Below are 22,174 nucleotides of genomic sequence, written 5' to 3'. Positions count from 1 at the left end.
AAATATATAACTATATATTGATGTAGGTTTGTGGCACCCCTGTGATTTGCAATACATGGGGTATATCCACTAAGCACTGACACTGCTATTTGAGTAATTTATATGTAAACCACCATGCATCATATGGCAAAGATAAGGGTTACCCAACCATAGCCACGTAAGCATTTGCCTGCTGTAGGCTCTATATCATCTAATAATAGCTGTATGGAGGAAGGGGTGGATAAAGGTTAGACAACACTGGATAAGAGGATGTCTAAACATACTTATGTCACTAAATAAACATTGCTTACCCTCTGTGCAGTTCCCATGTGCACTGCAATTTGATAGCCCACAGTTGAGGATGCTGCAGGAGGGACCAGTCCAGAAACCAGTACACTGGCACTCTCCTGACACACAATGCCCGTGTCCTCCACAGTCTGGTGGATCACAGTAAGGCTCGTGAGCACATAAAACTGTAGAGATACTCCTTGGGCAGCGCCACATTGGCTCATGTGCACTGAGGACAAAAAAGGGACAATGCAGTAAAGAGTGGGGAAAAACAGCAGACCTTCTTATACCATTAATAACGGGGATACAGAACAGTGCTTGCTTGAGTGTTAAAAGGCTCTGGTTCTAAATTGTGTTATATGCTAGTGGTAATATTCCTAAAAAGTGAATTCAGGATTATCACATGCAATGCTTGTTAAATGAAATTTGTCACTGGAATTAATGTATATCTATATTAAATGGACATCGAAGGCAACCAGAACACTTAATCTTAATGAAGTGGTCTGAGTGAAGTACCCATACTCTTTTTGCAATGTAAAACTTAGCATTGGAGGGGACATAGTTGCAACCTGGCACCGATTTGGGGAGGGAACTCTGAGCCCCCAGAAGATTCCAGCAATTCCCATTTAAAAACTAGTATATTATAATAGCCTGCACCTGCTGGCTGCATGGCAGGTGGGGGAATAGGGAGGTTTAAAACCTTCCTTACAGTAATATGGGAGTCTTATTGACTCTCAGAAGCTTTTTATTTACTTAGATTTTGGCCAGTCGACAGTAATATGGGAGTGTTTTTTTATGTCTCAGAGGGTTTGCCCAGTGCAGCAGGCAAATAATTCAGATATTTTTAGTCCAGGGCTGGATTTGAAGCTTTAATTCAGGGTTTAATTAATTCAGTCCAGATTTAAGCCATTAGGTGGCATTTGTTCTGACTGCAATACAATATCTTTACAATGTTAAATATTGTGAACAATGTCTGGATTTTGCAGTCCGAAGGGGTCTGTAGCCGAATAGTTTTGCTCCATTCGGTAAAGGGCTAGTCAGACTTTGGTGAATAACCATTTCAATGTTGTGTCAGGTATACATATAGGATATTAAAGAAAATCCGTGTCATTTAAAGGGCCACACTAGACATCATAACGGTTTCATCTCATTGAAGTGGTTATAGTGTAAGGAGCCCCCTAGCACAGTCCTTTCAGTCAGTGTTAAACGGCTTTAATAACAAGAGACCCAGCAAGCCATCCTCTCTGTGCTGCTTAAACTAACGAGAAAGCATTAGCCTATGCAGCAACAGACAGCTGTGATTATCTGAGTGTCAAATGACCAGATTAAAGGGACACTATAGTCACCCAAACAATTCTCAGCCATTTAGGAGTTATATCATTTTGTTTATGGAGCCCTGTCACACCTCCCTGCATGTGACTTGCACAGCCTTCCTACACACTTCCTGTAAGAATTAATCTAAGGTTTACACTTCCTTTATAGCAAATTCTATGTAAATTTAGAATTTCTTATCCGCTATTAACAGAGCAAGAGATAAGACCTTGCAGGAGCCTCATGTATGTAATTAAAGTTCTATTTACAGAGCAAGAAATAAAAATAAGTTACATGCAGGCTGTGCCAGTCTCAGCCAGGGAAGGTGTGGCTAGAGCTGCGTAAACAGAAACAAAAGTGATTTAACGCCTAAATGGCAGAGATTTGAGCAGTGAGACTTCAGAGGCATGTTCTATACACCAAAACTGCTTAATTATGGTTAAGTTGTTTTGGTGGCTATACTGTCCCTTTAACCCCTTAAGGACCAAACTTCTGGAATAAAATGGAATAATGACGTGTCACACACGTCATGTGTCCTTAAGGGGTTAAGCTGTGCTCATTGCAGGTATGAATCGGTATGGCTTCAAGGAAGTGTGTAATCTCTATCTTAGCCAATACTTCATTGGGAGCACAGCCGTGAGAAGCCAGTCATCCTCATTCTGTAATAAACTGCTCGAAAATGGTTTAACACTGAATGGAAGGACAGTGCCAGGGAACTCCAGGGCCTACACCCAATACAATTAGATAATATGGTTATAGTGCCAATAATGTGCCTTTAAAAACCAAACATAATATTTATGGGGGCAATTAAAGAGAACCATTTAACATTATGGTTGAACAAAAACAGTTAATGGGTGAGGTTTTTTTGAACCATTTAGCATTATGGTTGAACAAAAACAGTTAATGGGTGAGGTTTTTTTTTTTTTTTGATGGATGGATGATTTCAGTAACAGGTTGGTTGGTTGGTTGGTTTTTTTTGGGATCTGTGACCTTTGTTGCAGAGTACATCCGGCTAGCTGAAAACTGTATGTATATTGTAACTGGACAGAATATGACTCTGTAACTCTTGATTTTTCCCCCTTATCAGAAGTGTAGTCAACACTCAGAATACCATCATATTTGTGCATTACTGAAACTAGAATTTTAATTTTTTTTTTTTAAACCCCATTAGACGTCCAAACGTAATGGGGTCCTTTTGCTTATGTATAGCAGGTTCTTATAGGAAGGTATTGCCTATGACATTGACCACCAACAGTGACTAGTGGCGAACACAATTTTTATTGAGATTTCACAGACATATTTAATGTTTAAATGTCCCTACTGTTTAAGTAAAACGTTTGAATATGTTGACATTTTAAAGAAAGTCCAATGCAATTAATATGCCAATTAAAAAAAATCATCATATTTATTCTAAAGTGCGCTAGAAATGGATATATCTGAGCTGAATAATTAAAATAAAATAACATTTGTTTGAATTTAGTTTGTTTGAGATAAAGAAAGGGAAAACAACTTACACTTTTCACAAAGTTTACATTAACTTTAATACATACCAGTGATCAGATGGATAATTAGCGATTGTTCCATTTATAACCAGGGTAGCTGATCCACCACCATCTAGGTTGATAGCATTAATAACACCTTGTTCTTTTAAGAATGTGGCCACTTCATGAAGGCTCAGGCTAAACAGAAATGACAACATAATGTTAATCCTGAAGCATTTGTTTGCACCTATTAAGAACATTTAATGTGTTTCTGCTTTTGTAACTCACAATGTGGTAACATTTACGATTGCAGTGAAAACGGTCAAGATTCGAAAACATTCTAAAAATCATTATTATGAGAATGTAAGTTTGAGACACAAGTTAAAACTTCCAAGCAAGTAAAATCCAAGAAACTGCCATCGGAAATTGCAGATAATTCTTTTTCACACAGAACCTAAAAAAACACGTAATAGATGCACCCTGCATTTGTGTTCTCAAATTAGTCTGTTCTTATGAGAAGACGAGATGAAGTTTGAAATGGGCAAAATATTTATTCCACGGATTCCCCCCAACCCCCTTTTTGATCTACCTTCTCTTAGTTCAGATATAGGTATTCCTCTAAGCATTATTCCAAGTTTTGATACACCGTGCTGTTGTAGATTCTTGCATCTTGTTAAAAAATAAATGAATAAATGTTATTTAGGATGCTTATGCCAATCTTGGAGGGGAAAGAAAACTTCTTTCTTGCAGTTCCCTTATTATCAAATTAAGGGTGGTAGTGACATGTTCCATTTCTTTTTAAATGTTTATTTCTCTTAGACATTTTTATGATATCAACAACATATTACTGCATATGAAACAGTTTGCAGTTAGGTAATGCAAGTTTTTATATTGAGCAAAAAACGGGTCGCAAGAGTATTCTGAGAACAGACAGCAACTGAAATAGCCTGCCCTTCAGTGGGTCCCCGCTCAGAACTCAAGCTGGTTTTAGCTCATCTTGTGCCATTACAGAGAGAACATATCTGAAGCATATCAGACTGGTCCCACCCATACGGGCAGTCCAGATCCGAAATGCCAGCAAGTTCTCTCTGCACGAGAGATACAGCAACCCCAGACGATCGTTTCAGCCTTGTTAGGCATCATCAGTGAGGCATAGCTGATATCTCTCTAGGCACCGTGAGCAAGGGGTTTGACAAATCTATTAGCTCAGCTAGGGTTTTTTGTACACTCACTGTGGAGTAGTACTTACTTGGGGAGCGTGAACATGAACGCTTATTCTATAGAATCATTTTCACATTTATGAAAATGCTACAAAAAAAAAAAAAAAAAAAATCTTACCTGCCTACTGACCCATATGCCACATTGCAAGATTTATTAAATTCTCTACAACAATAAGCATACTGTCATGTTTTGAATATATGTGTTTCCCAAACCGTCATCATGGGAATGTAATGGATTGTTGGTCTGTTTAGGTATCTCCAAGATCGAGAGGAACAGAATCTCTTGGCATCTTCAGAGAGCGCATGGCAGCTGACATCACAACAAGTCAGACGTAACACCCACCTGGAAGGATTCTGCTCATTTGCTATCACACTGCTCAACAGTTAGAATTCTGCCCACAGAAACAAATTTAAAAGACAAGGAGCTCAGACACATTTTCGTGTGTTAGACATGGCAGTTCAAGAGACTTTACCCAACACCCTTTGTTGTGTATAGCTGAAGATTGGAATGTTCTGCACACGGAATTTTCCACTTTCTTATTCATTTGGATCTTTCTAGCTGGCTGAGTCCCTTATATGGGTAATACTTTTATGTTCCAGATGAGTAACAGGAACATCCACCTTCAGTAACTAATCCAATTGGGATTTTTCCATTCCCTTTGGGTGACCTTAAAGAAAACGAACAGCCTTTGTTCTTTTAGATCTTCTCTATGTCTTTCCTGAATGAAGTGAATTATTTTAAGCAATCAAATCTTCCAAAGGCTGATATATGAAAAGGCGAAAATATGCAGAGGTGCCCTGAAAGGTAACCCATGCTTCCCTGCCCAAAAGGGAAAGGGGACAAAATATAATTTGAATTATATTTAATTAAGCCGAGCAAAGAAAACTATATTATAGAGTAAAGGGAGGAAATATATATTAAAAATTCACCCCTGGGATTTTCATTAGTGAAGTGAGAAAGATTTTACTTCAATTTGTTTTTCTGATCTTGTTCTCCAAGAAGCTTAATTTGCACAATAGGAATTATTGAAAACAGCCTTACCCTCTAGCATTTGTCTGCCCGTCTACATGAAACAAAACAAGTCGACCATCCTTATCGTGTCCCACTGCAGTTCTTGCCGACACGACATCAACAAAGTAATCAAAGCTACCTGCAAAAGAAAAATTAGAAATCAAATATTTTTCAGATTAAATAGGGAGATGATTTGGAGACAGAATTTCTTCTGAAATCATTCATGTCAGGTACATGGATCAATTGAGGAGAAGGAAGGAGTTTGTAGGGACTATTAGCTGCTCTAAACTTGCTGGTGTGACCAACTTGATTGACACTAGTAATCGTTTGGGATTGCGTTAATAGAAAAAAAAAAAAAAGTCTGTGATGTTGACACTTTCCACTCATATTAGGAATTATTTTTCCTACCTGTTAATTGTCTCAATGTTGTGGAATTTGGCATATTTACTGACTCCAGGTACTATAATCACTTCAATGAGATTATGTGATTCTAGAGCCTAAAGCATCCCTTTTATCTACACTGTGCATCATATAACCAGATATAAAATTACCAATTCATGTAAACAGGGGAGATTCACGGCTTTCAGGTCTAACGTGCAAAATGCACCGTCGATACCCAGTGTTTCATAGTAATTCACACAAGACAGCCCCAAACATTCTGTAAGAGGGGGGAAGGGTCAGAAGGGAACCTATAGTACGATTGTTATTTTTGGTACTATATGTTTCCATTAAGAATAGATGATGCCTAATAATTCTTTTTTCAGATGTAATAGGACTAGAGTACCCTTCTACAGGTATGCTCCAATATTCTGGGTGCAGTGGTTCTGTCATTTTGAATTTCTTTTTGTAGAAACTACAATATCACATTGCAGGTTAAATACACCTCTAGTGATTGTTTTCCTGAGCCATTAGAGGAGCTTCCTACTCCAGAACAAAGTGAATCTTGATTCTGATCGTTTTCAGTGTCTCATTAAAAGGAAGAGCTGGAGGCTTCAGCAGAGGAGTCCAAGCACCAGAAATGATGTGAGTAATCATTCTTTAACTTTAATATTGCAATTAGGAATCTACCAATTATTATTTTTAGCTGATATTATCGCTGATATTCCAGTTTTTTGTAAATATCGGTATCAGCCGATAATCACTGGTAATACCGATAATGAGGTGGGCCGGCGCGTCCATAAGGCGGGGGGAGGGAAAAGAACACTAGGGGGGGAGAAAGGAACATTAAGGAAGGGCACTAAGGTACAGGGGAGGGAAGGGAAAAGGAAAAATGTGGTAGAGGCGGGGATCACTAAAAGAGAAGGTAGAGGAATATTAAGGTGAATGGGGGGTCACTATAGACAGGTAAGTGGTGGTGCATCCACTACACACAAACATTCTTGAAAACACAAAACAAATCTGACTGGCATGTATATTTTGTGCATTTACCACTTAATAAAAATAAAAAAAATGAAATAATAATCATGTTCAGTTAACAGTAGATTTGTGTAGATATTTTCTTTTTTTCAAAACAGTAAATGTACAGAATATCAGTAAGCTATCGGCCTGAAGGTTCCCAGATTATCGGTATCGGCTCTGAATAACCAATATCGGTCGATCCCTAATTGCAATGCTGAAGGGGGTAGACAGAAGAGAACCTATAGTCAAGCAATTACAATTGTTATTTTCTATGAGGAAGTGAAAACTACCAATAGAAGATCCAACAAGTAGTGTATGGAGCAAATGAACACCATATCCATTCATTTGATGTGCTGCCTTTGAAATGCTTTTTATGTACCATTTGCAAATGAAGATCCTCTATTAGGGTATTGAATTGAACTCTGGATCTAGCTAGTTCTATTAGAGTGTACAAAGAAAACATTGAAATTATCACCAGGGGCACACAATATTGTTTTTTTTTCTGGTCAATATTTTCAGATATAGAAAAACTATTGGTTTTGCAATGAGGAATAAAAAAATAAAAAAGGGTACCACTTAAGATTTAAGTGTCTATTTGGAAATTAAAATGTAATGTTTGTCCTTACCAGTATTCTGAGTTTTATCACACTCTGCAACTTTGCTTTCCTCAATGTAAATCTCTCCATTTCGTAGCAGCCACACTACTCCACTTAGCAGCTGCACAAAGGGATTTTTTTCATCTAAGACTTGCTCTTCTGAAAGATAGCTAGAAAAAAAAAGAAAGAAATCATATTTCTATTAGGATTGTATAAAAAAAAAATACATAAAAAGTTTTTTCCTGCACAATGTAAAAAAGTGTCAAGAAGAAAAAAAAGTGTGTATATATATATATATATATATATATATATACACATACATACATACATACATACATACATACACACACACATAAATGAAGACAGGAGCACTCTTGGATTTCCAAAATGTCTTTCAAAAAAATCACCACGTCTACATCAACATTTCGACCCTTCTGGGTCTTTATCAAGATGATAAAGACCCAGAAGGGTCGAAACGTTGATGTAGAGGTGGTGATTTTTTGAAATACATTTTGGAAATCCAAGAGAGTGCTCCTGTCTTCATTTTTGTTTATACTATTGCTGGGAAGCACCCGGGGTGTATAAATTTGTTTTAGGTTGAGTGCCAGAGGTTGGATATTATATATATATATATATATATATACACACATATATATATATATATATACACACACACACACACACACACACACACACACAAATATTTTAAGAAATTAAAGCCATCAATATGCACGGAGACACTTCCTGCACGGCAACATCCAAAATGTAAACGGTTTTACCACAGTATAGCGATAGCTAATAATGGCACACACAAATGTCACATGATTTGCATTGAGAAAGGGGAGAATCCGAAATGCTTGTACTTTCTGTCCTTCAATAAACTTGTATGTAGCACTTGGTGTGCACATCTGCAATTGGTATCAATGCCCTCATTTTTTATTTTGTCAGAGGTTACCCTGTTTGGAGCTGCTGAGTGAGGTGTCAGCAGCACAATAGGAACTGCTTTTTGCATACTGCAGTAACCCTTACTTCATATCTATAGTTGCTTATAATGTCACTGTTAGTAAGTTACGATTTTTTATCTGCAATATTTTTTATTTGCTATTAGACATTCTAAATACCTGTAAAAAAATACATATACACTGATCAGCCACAACATTGAAATCACCTGCCTAATATCGTCTAGATCCTCTCGTGTTGCCAAAACAGCTCTAAAGTGTTGAGGCATGTACTCCACAAAACCTATGAACGTGTCCTGTGGTATCTAGCACCGAGACATTTGCAGCAGATCCTTTAAGTCCTGCAAGGGGGGCCTCGATGAATCAGACTTATTTTTCCAGCACATCCCACAAACACTCAATCAGATTGAGATCTGGGGAAATCAGAAGGCCAATGCAACACCTTGAACAATTTGTCATGTTCCTCAAACCATTCATTAACAATTTTTGCAGGGTGGAAGGGTGCATTATTTTGCTGAAGGAGGCCACTGCCATCAGAGAACACCATTGCCATGAAGGGGTGTGCGTGGTCTGCAATAATCTCTAGGTAGGTGGTATGTATCAAAGTAGCATCCATATAAATACCAGGATCCAAGGATTTCCAGAAGAACATTGCCCAGTGCATGACACTGCTTCCGCTTCATTCTGCTGTCATCATCCGATCAGGCAATCTTCTTTTATTGCTCCATGGTCCAGTTCTAACGCTCACGTTCCCATTGAAGCCGCTTTTGGTGATGGACAGAGGCCATTTTTAACACTCTGATCGGTCTGCGGCTACTTCGCCCCATGGTGACACCTTTCTATCATGACCAGCATTACATTCTTCAGCAATTTGTGCTGCAGTAGCTCTTCTGTGTAATCTTTTGCTCCCCACGTGCATCAATGGGCCTTGGGTGCTTATGACCCTGATGCCGGTTCATTAGTTGTCCTTCCTTGCACCACATTTGGTAGGTACTAACCATTGCATACTAGGAACACCCCACAAGTCTTGTAGTTTTTGAGATGCTCTGACCCAGTTGTCTAGCCATCACTATTTGTCCCTTGTCAAAGTCACTCAGATGTTTTCACTTGCCCATTTTTCCTGCTTCTAATACCTGAAGTTCAAGAATGGACTGCTCACTTACTGCCAAATATATGCCACCCCTTGACAGGTGCCACTGTAACGATATAATCAATGTTATTCACTTCACCGGTCAGTGGTTTTCATGTTGTGGTTGAACAGTGTAAAAGTAACAAATATATTGTTTTTATTTATTGTTTTGCTTTAGCATTTAGCAGAAGTTCTACACTGGTTTTCTTGGTCTGTTATAAGTTACGTAGTTTTCTTTCTAGTCCTGATCATTGTAATCATAATGTCTTTGTATTTGCACAGTGTTCTCTAATACTCCAATTCATCATGAATATCATGGCTAATTTGGCATATAGGAGTACGAGTGTCTGATTCCCCTAAATATCTGTTTAAAAGTTGGTTATGTGGATTTTTTTTAACCCCTTAAGGACACATGACGTGTGACATGTCATGATTCCCTTTTATTCCAGAAGTTTGGTCCTTAAGGGGTTAAAGAGCTACAAATGCTTTGGTAACATGCTTACCCAAACACCATGGTCCCATCTGCTCTGATACCAAACTGAGCATTTTGGATTCCTCCTGAATCTTGAATCAGTTTTCCATTACTCACGATATTGCCAAGACATCTTCCTGTATCAGTATTAAAGAAACCACCATTCTGGGCCACAATGCATTTTGTCGACTTAACAGTTTCCTCAACAGTTTCTGTAGCATTTTTACTGCAGCCACCCTCTCCACCAGGTTCTAGCACTGAAACAGTTCTCAAAGGATTGTTTATAAAAGTAAAATGGCCAAGAACAGTTTTGGTTTGGTTGCCAACACGAAAGTTTGATGCATATGTTTTAGTTGAAGCCACTGGAAGCATGGAACGATTATGACTGGGCGACACTTCATAAGTTGTATTCCCATGAGCAACAGGTAGACAGTCTCTGACTTCACGATGACTGTGACTTGGGCCATGTTTAGAAAGTAAAGGATATGGTGATAACAAATCATCAACTAAGGAATTTCTAAACAAAAACAAAAAATAAATGTTAGTAGTGTAATTTTCAGACTGTGGTAAAAAAAACAAAAATTAAATGCAAAAAAGTAGTGTATGTAGTGATTATAGTGGTGCCTTTTTAGATTTATGCCCCCCTCCCCCTATAAACTTGAATAAAAAAGTGGTAGCTTTAGTCCAACACCACACTAGTCTTGTGCTTAGGGATGGATACATGTAAACACAGCCTTTCCATAGAAAAGGCAGTGTTAACATTTGTCAGCATACATGGACAAGCCCTTATCACCAAAACTACTACATTGAGTTTTAGTGATTCTGATGCTAAGAATGTTCCTTTAATATTACTTTAGGTTTTTCTCACTTCTATGTATTGCATTTGGAGATACAGTTGCAAGAAAATGTATGTGAACCCTTTGGAATGATATGGATTTCTGCACAAATTGGTCATAAAATGTGATCTGATCATCTTCTAAGTCACAACAATAGACAATCATAGTCTGCCTAACCCCTTAAGGACCAAACTTCTGGAATAAAAGGGAATCATGACATGTCACACATGTCATGTGTCCTTAAGGGGTTAAGCTAATAACACACAAAGAATGAAATGTTGCCATGTTTTATTGAACACACCATGTAAACATTCACAGTGCATGGGGAAAAAGTATGTGAACCCTTGGATTTAATAACTGGTTGAACCTCCTTTGGCAGCAATAACTTCAACCAAACGTTTCCTGTAGTTGCAGATCAGACATGCACAACGTTCAGGAGTAATTCTTGACCATTCCTCTTTACAGAACTGTTTCAGTTCAGCAATATTCTTGGGATGTCAGGTGTGAATCGCTTTCTTGAGGTCAGGCCACAGCATCTCAATCGGGTTGAGGTCAGGACTCTGACTGGGCCACTTCAGAAGGCATATTTTCTTCTGTTTAAGCCATTCTGTTGTTGATTTACTTCTATGCTTTGGGTCATTGTCCTGTCGCAACACCCATCTTTTGTTGAGCTTCAGCTGGTAGACAGATGGCCTTAAGTTCTCCTGCAAAGTCCCCCCCCCCCCCCCACCAAACAATAAAATGAAATACCTGGGAATAATTTTTTTTTTGTCATTTAGGATCCCCACCCGCTCATAAGTGGGGGCTGGTGGGGACGACGACAAGAGGTCCCCCCCATTGTCATTTAGAGCAACCTCCCGTCGCTCATGGGTGGGGGCTAGGAGGGGACAATAGGTCCCTCTATTGTCTTTTAGGGCCTCCACCGCTGCTCATGGGTGGGGGCGAGGAAAATAGGTCTCTCCCCCATTGTCATGTAGGGCCACCACCCGCCGCTCATGGATGGAGGCCAGGAGCCATTGTCTTTTAGGGCTCCAACATGCTGCTCATTGGTGGGGGGCCGGGGTGGACAATAGGTCCCCCCCATTGTAATTTAAGGTTCCCACACGCAGGTCATGGGTGGAGGCAACGGGGCCCTATGTCCCCCGTTTAGTTTAATAGCCCCCACTCGCGGGGAACGGGTTGGGGCTCGGGAGGGACACTAGTTAATAGATGCCCCACCATAGGGCCATTTAATAAAAGGGTAGGGCTTTTTTTTTTTTTTTTTTTAACAACAGTGAGAAGCCACAGACTGCTCACTATTTAGTAGACATGCCCCTACTTGCAGCATAGCGATTTCAATCTCCCTTATGCTAATATGTGGGTCATATTGACACCCATACAGAGAGGGCTTAGGAAGTGGCGGGGAGATGTAGTGGAGTCGGGACTCGGGAAAGGGGGTTAAAAAAAAAAAAAAACACATGTGCCCGTGACTGTGTCGCTTTAATCAACAGTTGGAATGACAAAGGACTGAACATCAAAAGTGATTTTTAAAACTGACTGAAAAAAACAAAAACTCTCTAGTCTTACGGTGTTTGTGACTATAAATCAAAGGCTATACTTATATTAAAGAGAAAGTGTAAAAACATGTACTAAATCCTGTGAGCCCGATTTAGAGGACGTAATGTTTAGCAATCAGTCAGCTGAGTCAAGGAACAGGTGTAGGCGCACGGGAGGACAGGAACAGTTATAACCCCCCTGTTTACCTGGCACTAACACAGATCCAAGACTGCACAATCCACAGGATCCTTAATATATTCTTCTGACCAACACGTCTTGCATCGTAACCTGATGAGCCGGCACGACTATTATAATGAGCTGTACAGGCAGCCTGATCAGTCCTGGGCGCCGCCATGTTGAGCTCTGATCAGTCACATGACAAGTTCCTGGTTTGAGCGCACAAGGCACTGACGAGCTTCAGGGTGGGCAAGGGAACTAAAACTTTTTTTAAATGAGGACGAACGGGTTTTGTCAGTTAAACTAGAAGGGGAACAAGTCTGTGTAGTTGGGTATGTTTATTGGCTTGTAGTAATCTTCTACACGAGGGGTAAAAGTCCAATTAGAAATTATTAGAATGCCAAAAACAAACAGAAATGGGTATAGTGTGCTAAATTACTTGTAAAAAGACTTGATCTTTATAAGTTAGATCTATGCTTATGGTTGGATTGTACATGTGAACACTTGTTCACAAAATTATTTGTTTTAAAGTGCGCATGTAATTAAGGTTTACATAGCCACTATGTTTTCGTGGACATCATTTTATCATGTGTTTGGGCAGCACATGAAATGCATACCCCCAAATTGACATCTCTTGAACCAGGAAACTGATGAGTTGCGTAAAAGGGAAAAGGGCTGTAACATGAACTAAATCACTGGTGCTGCCCAAAGAGGCGGACCCCCCCAGAAATGGTGCAAGAGTAGGCATGCATGCCAGGCTAACTGCTATTGGCACAGGTCAGCCCCATGAAGGTCAAACTATGCAGAGAGTACAGCCACAGCAGTCCTGGTGCCCTTAGCGTAGTGCAAGCATGTCTAATGCTATGGGTTTCTGGGGATAATTCCCTGGTGCCCCGCTTTTGGGACAGGATCCTGAAATGAGAACTGTCTCACCAAAATCTGTCACTTAGAAAAGTATTTAGTATAAATGTACGTGACGTTGTGAATAAGTCTACCATCAGATCCATGTGGGCGTACCCCGTGCATGAGGATTGTCATGTAAGGCCAAGTCTGGCTCCCATTAAACTGAGATTCGTTTACCCCTTCATGTTTGGGGGATTGGAGAACTATATTCACAATACTCCCCCGAGTATAATCAGAGGCGGCTCTCTAATTAGGCGGCCGCCTAAGGCCTCGCACTGGCTGGGGCCTCGCGGCTGCCTAAACCGCCTGTGGGCAGACTGTGTCGGGTCCTCAGTCAGTGACCGAGGACCCGAAACCAGGAGGGGGCACGGCGGCTTGCCCGGTATGCCGCCGGGTGCGAGGCCCCTCCTGGCTGCCCGGCCACCATCGCAGACATCAGTCTGCAGCTCCGCAGTGAGCAGAGTTGCAGACCATGTGTCTTGTGAAAACTGGCCAATCAGAGCGTTGCCGCATGTTACCACGGCAACGCTCTGATGGTCTCGCAAGATTACATGGTCTGCAGCTCTGCGGCCACCGGACCACCAGGGAGCCCACTGGACCACAAGGCAATAAATCAAGGTAGGCCATCAGATCCCCCCTCTCTCTCCCATCTCGCCCCTCCCTCAGCATTACCCCCCCCCCCACCACCCTCAGCATCAACCCCCCCACCCCACATCAGCATCATCACCCTCAGCATCACCCCCCACCACCCTCAGCCTCACCCCCTCATCACTCTCAGCCTCACCACCCTCAGCATCACCCCCCACCACCCTCAGCATCACCCCCTCACCACCCTCAGCATCACCCCCCACCACCCTCAGCATCACCCCCCTCACCACCCTCAGCATCACCCCCCACCACCCTCAGCATCACCACGCTCACCACCATAAGCATCACCCCCCACCACCCTCAGCACCATCACCCCCCACCACCCTCAGCATCACCCACCTCACCCCCCCTTAGCATCACCACCCTCACCACCATCAGCATCACCATCTTCACCCCCCTCAGCATCACCCCCACCACCCTAAGCATCACCCCCCACCACCCTAAGCATCACCCCTCTCACCACCCTCAGCATCACCCCCTCACCCCCTCAGCATCACCCCCCACCACCCTCAGCATCACCCCCCACCACCCTCAGCACCATCACCCCTCACCACCCTCAGCATCACCCCCTCAGCACCATCACCCCCCACCACCCTCAGCATCACCCCCTTCACCATCACCCCCCCCACCACCCTCAGCATCACCTTCCCCACCACCCTAAGCATCACTCCCCCACCACCCTAAGCATCACCCCTCTCACCACCCTCCGCATCACCACCCCACACCACCCTCACCACCCTCAGCATCACCCCCCTCACCACCCTCAGCATCATCCCCCTCACCACCCTCAGCATCACCCCCCACCACTCTCAGCATCATCCCCCTCACCACCCTCAGCATCACCCCCCAACCACCCTCAGCATCATCCCCCTCACCACCCTCAGCATCACCCCCCACCACCCTCAGCATCACCCCCACCACCCTCAGCATCATCACCCTCAGCATCAACCCCCCACCACCCTCAGCATCATCCCCCACCACCGTCAGCACCATCCCCCCACCACCCTCAGCATCACCTCCTCACCATCCTCAGCATCACCCCCCACCACCCTCAGCATCACCCTCCCCACCACCCTCAGCATCACCCCCCCACCACCCTCAGCATCACCCCCCTCCCTCAGCATCAACCACCCTCACCATCACCCCCCCTCCTTCAGCATCACCTGCCTCTCCCTCTCACCATCACCTGCCTCTCCCTCTCACCATCACCTGCCTCTCCCTCTCCCTCTCACCATCACCTGCCTCTCCCTCTCACCATCACTCGCCTCTCCTTCTCACCATCACCCGCCTCTCCCTCTCACCATCACCCGCCTCTCCCTCTCATCATCACCCCCCTCTCCCTCTCATCATCACCCCCTCTCCCTCTCATCATCACCCCCCTCTCCCTCTCATCATAACCCCCCTCTCCCTCTCACCATCACCCCCTCTCCCTCTCACCATCACCCCCTCTCCCTCTCACCATCACCCCCCCTCTCTCTCACCATCACCCCCTCACCATCACTCCCCTCTCCCTCTCACCATCACCCCCCCCCCTATACACACAACACACTTCAAGCAGCTACCCCATACACATAGGGTCTCAGACAAAAACGCAAACATGCTCACAGAGACATACAGTCACACACACACAAGGATACTCTCTGTCAGACACACCCTCAGGCACATACACAGGTAGACTGTGCATCAATGTGTATATGTGACACTTTTTTGTTAGTGGGGCCTCATGTTTGAGTTTCCCCTTAGGCCTCATAAAGTCTAGAGCCGCCTCTGAGTATAATCACTAACTCTTATAAGAGCTGTTCCTGCTACGCTGTCTGGACTAGAAGAGGTCTACCCACTGTAAGCTGGGAAAGGGGGAGGAGTGGTGGAACAGACTAGCCATTTGTTGCACAAGCAAATATTGTTGCATAAGCTTTCCAGTTGATGTAATATTTTGTGTTAAACATCTAAAATTAGTTTTTCAACATTAAAATACCCAAAAATGGGGGCGGGGCCTAACTACTGAGCGGACAAGATGTGTAAAGAGAGAGCTCCCGAGTCTGGAGCCAAGATTCAGGGCATACCGCCCGACCACCTGAGCACATCGACTGCTAACCGCGATCACCGAAACCAGGAGACTGAACTGCACCCGGGGATCCCCGACACTTGGTTCCCCGGTGCTAAGCGGACGGCATCACAACCTGCGGCCTGTGCTGGTGGGAGAAACAGCCGCTCTCCCGGTTCTCTGGCCGATGAGGGGGTGCTGCCATATCACCTCCCCCCCCGTGGACCGGTGGGGGTTATCCCGGTCCCCAGGGACCTGTGCTGATTCTGGCCCGCACGAGCTCTACAAAGCTTCCAAACCACACGGACCCGGAGACACACAAAATGGCGGACGCACCAAGCGCGGCAACAGCAAGCCAGCTACTGACACCCATCCCACAGCAACCCGATAAATGTGCAGCGACTCAAGCCGAGTAAACTGCCGTACCGGCTGAGAAAGCGAGCAGCAGACAGACATCCAGCCCTCCAGAAATGAGCCCTCAAACACCACAGCCCGACCCATACTGCCGGGGAAGACCTCTGTGGCCACTTCTGGGCTGCCCTGCGGATCACCTGAAACTGGAAAGACAGGCAACAAGCGAGAGAACTGCCGCCCGGCGGGCCACTACAGCAGCAGACAATATGGGCATGCCGACAGCTATGCAGAAGCGGGGCAGACGGCACAACACGACCCGCAACACTGAAGCCCCCCAGGATGTAGGTGGAGAGGCCGGGTCCTTACAGATCACAGGAGTTGGCTAAACGTTGCTACCTCACTGAGAGCTGGCCTGCTGCCACAACATTGCGTCCATGCGGTCACCCTGGACTCTAGCCCACACTTCTGTGATTTTGCCTCCACCTCACGGAACTCAGATAAGGAAAGTGTGATAAATAGACTGTGGGCATTGTTTGAACCCAGCGACTACCTGTTGGCTCAACAACCAGTTAACCTTAACAAAGCAGTTAATACTTATGTATAGTTTATGTGGTAACGCTACCTTGAATATTAGCCAGGATATAGCAATGCTTTTCGTTCTTTAGTACCTTGCAGCCTATGTATACACGACACAACATGTCCAGGCACCACACACAGACCAACTGCTGCTACACTGTAAATCAGGCTATCACGTTCCAACCACACAAATTTACATAATCTAGCATTGTTGAGCATTATCCATCTTATTTTACTTAACCTTTTTTTTTTTACTTTTTTTTTTATTTATTTTTTAATTCTTTATTTTTGTGGTGGGAAAATGCCCACCGGTTTTGATGGTAGATTACAAACGTTTGTTACAGGAAGAGAAAAGTAATCAAAGGGAATGCAAATCAATCAACACAGTAGATAATAATAAACATAAGTCACTCTGAGCTAGACATGCTAGCCTCTCTGGTGTCTTCAGTGGCATGTACGGAAAGTAAACAGTGTTAACACTAATCTTGTATAATACACCAGGCGCTAGTGCGGATTAGGGGTGTGCCATGCGCTGTAGCACTTTGTCTTTCTTTTTGGGTTATAGGGTATCAGTATGGCTCCCCAGTGTAACGGCTCTATCGGGCTTATGGTATATATTTCCCTTTAGCTTACTTCCTGCTCTTGTGTCAGGATCGGGTCAGGGATCCAACACGCAGAGTACAAAGAGTAGCTGATACGTATACCGGTCCTTAGAATGGCCGGACTAACGTAGAACTACAATAGAATGGTCAGAGACAAGCCGAGGTCGAGGATAACAGAGGACGGGTAAGCGAGAGACAAGCCGGGTCAAGGATAACAGAAAGGCAGGAGAGTAAACAACAAAGCCGGGTCAGAACCAAAAGACAAGTGAATCATAAAGCACTGTGTGACTAGGCGGACTAGAACCACGACAGGGCAATGAGTGAATGAGAGAACCACCATTAAGTATCCTGGCTAGGGAGAGGGGACACGCCTCCGGCGAGTCCTGATTCGTCTCCCGAGATTTGAGTGGCAGGATGTTTCGGGTTAGCGTCATGACGTCTACCTCCGGTCCTTCTGTTATAAAAGGAAGTGACTCCCTCGCGGCCGGCGTTAGCAAGACCGAGTGAACCGCGGGAGACCGAGGAGACATGGCGTCCGGACGGATAACCTTCTAAGTCTCTACCTCTCTCAAAGGTAGAGACTCCAGGTACCCTGACAGTACCCCCCCCCTCAGATACGCCCACCGGGCGGAAGGAGCCGGGGCGAGATGGAAAGCGGGAGTGAAATGCCCTGCGAAGACGAGGAGCATGAACATCCTCTTGTGGTACCCAACTCCTCTCCTCAGGACCATATCCCTTCCAGTCAACTAAATATTGTACTCGTCCCCGGGAGACACGAGAATCAATAATGGAGTTAACCTCATACTCCTCCTGACCCTCCACCTGAACAGGGCGCGGAGGGGCGATTGTGGAGGAGAATCTGTTACAGATTAGAGGTTTCAACAATGACACGTGAAAGGAGTTCGGGATGCGTAAAGTAGCTGGAAGAGCTAGACGATATGCCACTGGGTTAATTCGAGTCAAGATCCTGTAGGGACCAATATAACGAGGAGCGAATTTCATGGAAGGAACTTTAAGACGAATATTCCTAGTGCTCAACCACACTCTATCGCCCGGAACAAAATTCGGAGCCGCCCTTCTACGTTTGTCAGCATGTTTCTTTACCAGTACAGAATTGTGTAGAAGAATCTGTCGAGTCTGATCCCACAACTTCCTCAAATTGGCCACATGGACATCAACCGACGGCACTCCTTGGGAAGGAGAAACCGGGGGAAGAATGGATGGATGAAAGCCATAGTTCATGAAGAAGGGACTTGAATGCGTGGAGTCACAAACAAGATTGTTGTGCGCAAACTCTGCCCAAGGAATCAAACCGACCCAATCGTCCTGGTGTTCGGAAACAAAACAACGTAAGTATTGCTCAATCTTCTGGTTAGTTCGTTCAGCAGCTCCGTTAGACTGAGGATGATAGGCGGACGAAAAATTCAATTTGATGCCTAATTGAGAACAGAACGACCTCCAAAAACGTGAAACAAATTGGGAGCCTCTATCAGAAGTGATCTCCGAAGGAATCCCATGCAAACGAAAAATCTCTTTAGCAAAGACCTCCGCCAATTCAGGAGAAGTCGGGAGTTTAGGCAAAGGTACGAAATGTGCCATCTTGGTAAACCTATCGACTACGGTGAGGATAACAGTGTGCTTTTTAGAAACCGGCAGATCCACAATAAAGTCCATTGCCACACAGGACCAAGGTTTGTCAGGAATTTCCAGCGGTTGTAGCAGACCACAAGGAAGCGTATGCGGTAGTTTGGTTTTGGTACAGACCACACAAACCCCGATAAAATCCTTAATGTCCTTCCGTAACGACGGCCACCAGAAATCCTTGGAGATCAAAGAATACGTCTTGCGGACACCCGGATGACCAGCTACCTTACTCTCGTGAAGACACTGTAAGAGCTCCAATTGAAGTTCAGGGGGAACGAAAAGTCTGGAAGCCGGAGTCAGTCTAGGTGCCAGATGCTGCAAGTTCCTTATCTGATCAAGTAGCGGGGAATGAACTTTGAGAGTAGTGTTAGCGATAATGTTACACTTGGGTACTATAGAGGACAAAACCGGCTCAGATACGGCAGCAGGTTCATATTGGCGAGATAAGGCGTCGGCTTTAGAATTCTTAGAACCTGGCCTATATGTGAGCACGTAGTTGAAGTGAGTGAGAAATATGGACCAACGAACCTGTCTAGATGATAGTCGTTTAGCCTCCCCAATATAGGATAAGTTTTTATGATCTGTCAAAATAGTAACAGGATGCAAAGTACCCTCCAATAAATGTCTCCACTCCTTCAAGGCCATTATAACCGCTAGTAGTTCCCTGTCACCAATGTCATATCTGCTTTCAGTACCGGACAATTTTTTGGAAAAGTATCCACAAGGATGTAATGGTTTATCTACACCCAACCTTTGGGACAGAACAGCACCTATACCTGTCTCAGAAGCGTCTACTTCGAGTAGGAAAGGTAGAGTAGTATCAGGGTGAACTAAAATTGGTGCGGAAGCAAACAGCTCTTTGAGTGTCTCAAAAGCCCGAAGAGCTTCAGTAGACCAATTCTTAGTCTCAGCCCCTTGTTTGGTCATGTTGGTGATGGGAGCAATGATAGAGGAGTATCCCTTAATGAAACGTCTGTAGTAATTAGAGAAACCAATGAATCTCTGGATAGCCTTGAGACCCTGAGGTAAAGGCCACTCTAATATGGATTGGAGCTTCTCCGGATCCATCTCAAACCCTTCCCCAGAAATCACATAACCAAGAAACGTAGTTTGGGATTGGTCAAAGCTGCATTTCTCTAGTTTGCAGTACAAGCCATGCTGAAGAAGTTTGTGTAAAACCCTCCTGACTTGTCTGTGGTGAGTCTCAATATCCCTGGAATGTATAAGAATATCATCAAGGTATACAATTACACAGTCATCTTGAAACTCCCTAAGAACCTCATTAATAAGGTCCTGAAATACTGCCGGAGCATTGCAGAGACCAAAAGGCATTACAGTATACTCATAGTGCCCATATCGAGTATTGAATGCAGTTTTCCACTCGTCACCGTCGTGGATTCTCACCAAATTATAAGCACCTCTAAGGTCTAACTTGGTGAAAATTTTAGAACTTTTTAATCGGTCAAAAAGCTCGGTGATCAAGGGAATCGGATAAACATTTCTGATGGTTATCTTGTTAAGACCTCGGTAGTCAATGCAAGGTCTTAAAGAACCATCCTTCTTTTTAACAAAAAAGAATCCAGCCCCAGCAGGAGAGGAGGATCTTCTAATGAACCCCTTGTCTAGGTTTTCACGAATATACTCTTCTAGAACTAAGTTTTCATTCGTGGACAAAGGGTATACATGACCCCTGGGGGGCATGGTACCAGAAAGTAAATTAATTTTGCAATCAAAAGGCCTATGTGGTGGTAAGGTATCAGCCTTTCTTTTGTCAAATACTGCCTTTAAATCTTGATACAAGGACGGTATCTGTACTTTGGTAGAGTCAGTAGCGTCATTAATTGAGTTGACACTACAAAGCGGTGACACTTTCTTTAAACAATTCTCTTGACAATTCTGGCCCCATGAAACTATTTCCCCTGATCTCCAATCTATAACGGGGTTATGTTTCTTAAGCCAGGAGTATCCCAGGACTATGGGAACAGAAGGGGATGAAATGAGTAGTAGGGATATTTCCTCCTTATGTAGAATACCAGTAGTTAAGTAAAGAGGTGTGGTCTCCCGGGAAATCACAGGCTCAACTAAAGGTCTACCATCAATGGCTTCAACAGCCAAGGGTGTCTTCCTTAACTGGGATGGGATAGTGTGTTTGGTGAGAAACTTTTGGTCGATAAAACTCTCAGCAGCGCCGGAGTCTATCAATGCCATAGTTTCTAAAGTTCCCTTCTCCCAAGTTAAAGAGACCGGTAATAGGAGTCTATGTTCTTTGTAGTTATGAGTAGAGGACAAAATCGAAACACCCAAGGTCTGTCCTCTAGAGAAACTTAGGTGCGAGCGTTTCCCGGACGGCTGGGACAGCTCAAACGTACATGACCTCTGAACCCACAATACATACACAGTCCCTCTCTTCTCCTGTACTGTCTTTCCTCCTCTGAGAGACGAGTAAGGCCTAACTGCATAGGTTCTGAAACCTGTGGATCTTTGGTTTCAGAAACTTGAAATGATGGTACTAGTCTAGAGAAAGATTTAGCGGTTCTATCTCGAGTATTCTGTCTCTCCCTTAGACGTTCGTCAATACGAGAGATAAAGGAAATTAAGTCCTCCAGATTCTCGGGAAGTTCTCTTGTCGCTACCTCATCAAGTATTACATCAGATAATCCATTTAAGAATACGTCTATATAGGCCTGTTCATTCCATTTTACCTCTGCCGCCAAAGACCTGAACTCTAGTGCATAATCCACAAGTGTTTGGTTGTCTTGTCTAAGGCGCAACAGTAATTTGGCTGCATTGGCCTTCCTGCCAGGAGGGTCAAAAGTTCTTTTAAAAGCAGCTACAAAGGAATTATAGTTATAGACTAATGGATTATCATTCTCCCACAATGGATTCGCCCATCTCAGAGCTTTCTCAATGAGTAAGGTAATAATAAATCCCACCTTTGCCCTATCAGTAGGGTATGAACGGGGCTGTAGCTCGAAATGAATACTGATCTGGTTCAAAAAGCCACGACAC

The 22,174-nt window shown here is 43.7% G+C and overlaps 1 protein-coding gene across 1 annotated transcript in view; it reads right to left on the bottom strand.

The window, feature by feature from the left end:
• The window catches only part of NAGPA (N-acetylglucosamine-1-phosphodiester alpha-N-acetylglucosaminidase), a 30,347-nt gene extending 17,774 nt beyond the window's left edge, over positions 1 to 12,573 (bottom strand). Inside the window, exons 1-6 of the mRNA XM_063449912.1 lie at positions 12,424 to 12,573; positions 9,877 to 10,362; positions 7,316 to 7,455; positions 5,322 to 5,430; positions 3,129 to 3,257; positions 291 to 496 (exon numbers count right to left, since the gene is read on the bottom strand). Coding sequence (XP_063305982.1) covers positions 291 to 496; positions 3,129 to 3,257; positions 5,322 to 5,430; positions 7,316 to 7,455; positions 9,877 to 10,362; positions 12,424 to 12,572 — 1,219 coding nt within the window. The 5' untranslated portion in view covers position 12,573. The remainder of the gene's footprint in view (positions 1 to 290; positions 497 to 3,128; positions 3,258 to 5,321; positions 5,431 to 7,315; positions 7,456 to 9,876; positions 10,363 to 12,423) is intronic.
• Between the last annotated feature and the right edge of the window lie 9,601 nt (positions 12,574 to 22,174).

Source organism: Pelobates fuscus, chromosome 1, assembly GCF_036172605.1.
Source record: "Pelobates fuscus isolate aPelFus1 chromosome 1, aPelFus1.pri, whole genome shotgun sequence".
Taxonomy (NCBI): Eukaryota; Metazoa; Chordata; class Amphibia; order Anura; family Pelobatidae; genus Pelobates; species Pelobates fuscus.
The sequence above is the reverse complement of the archived record's forward strand: the minus strand, read 5'-3'. Positions and strand labels throughout refer to the sequence as shown.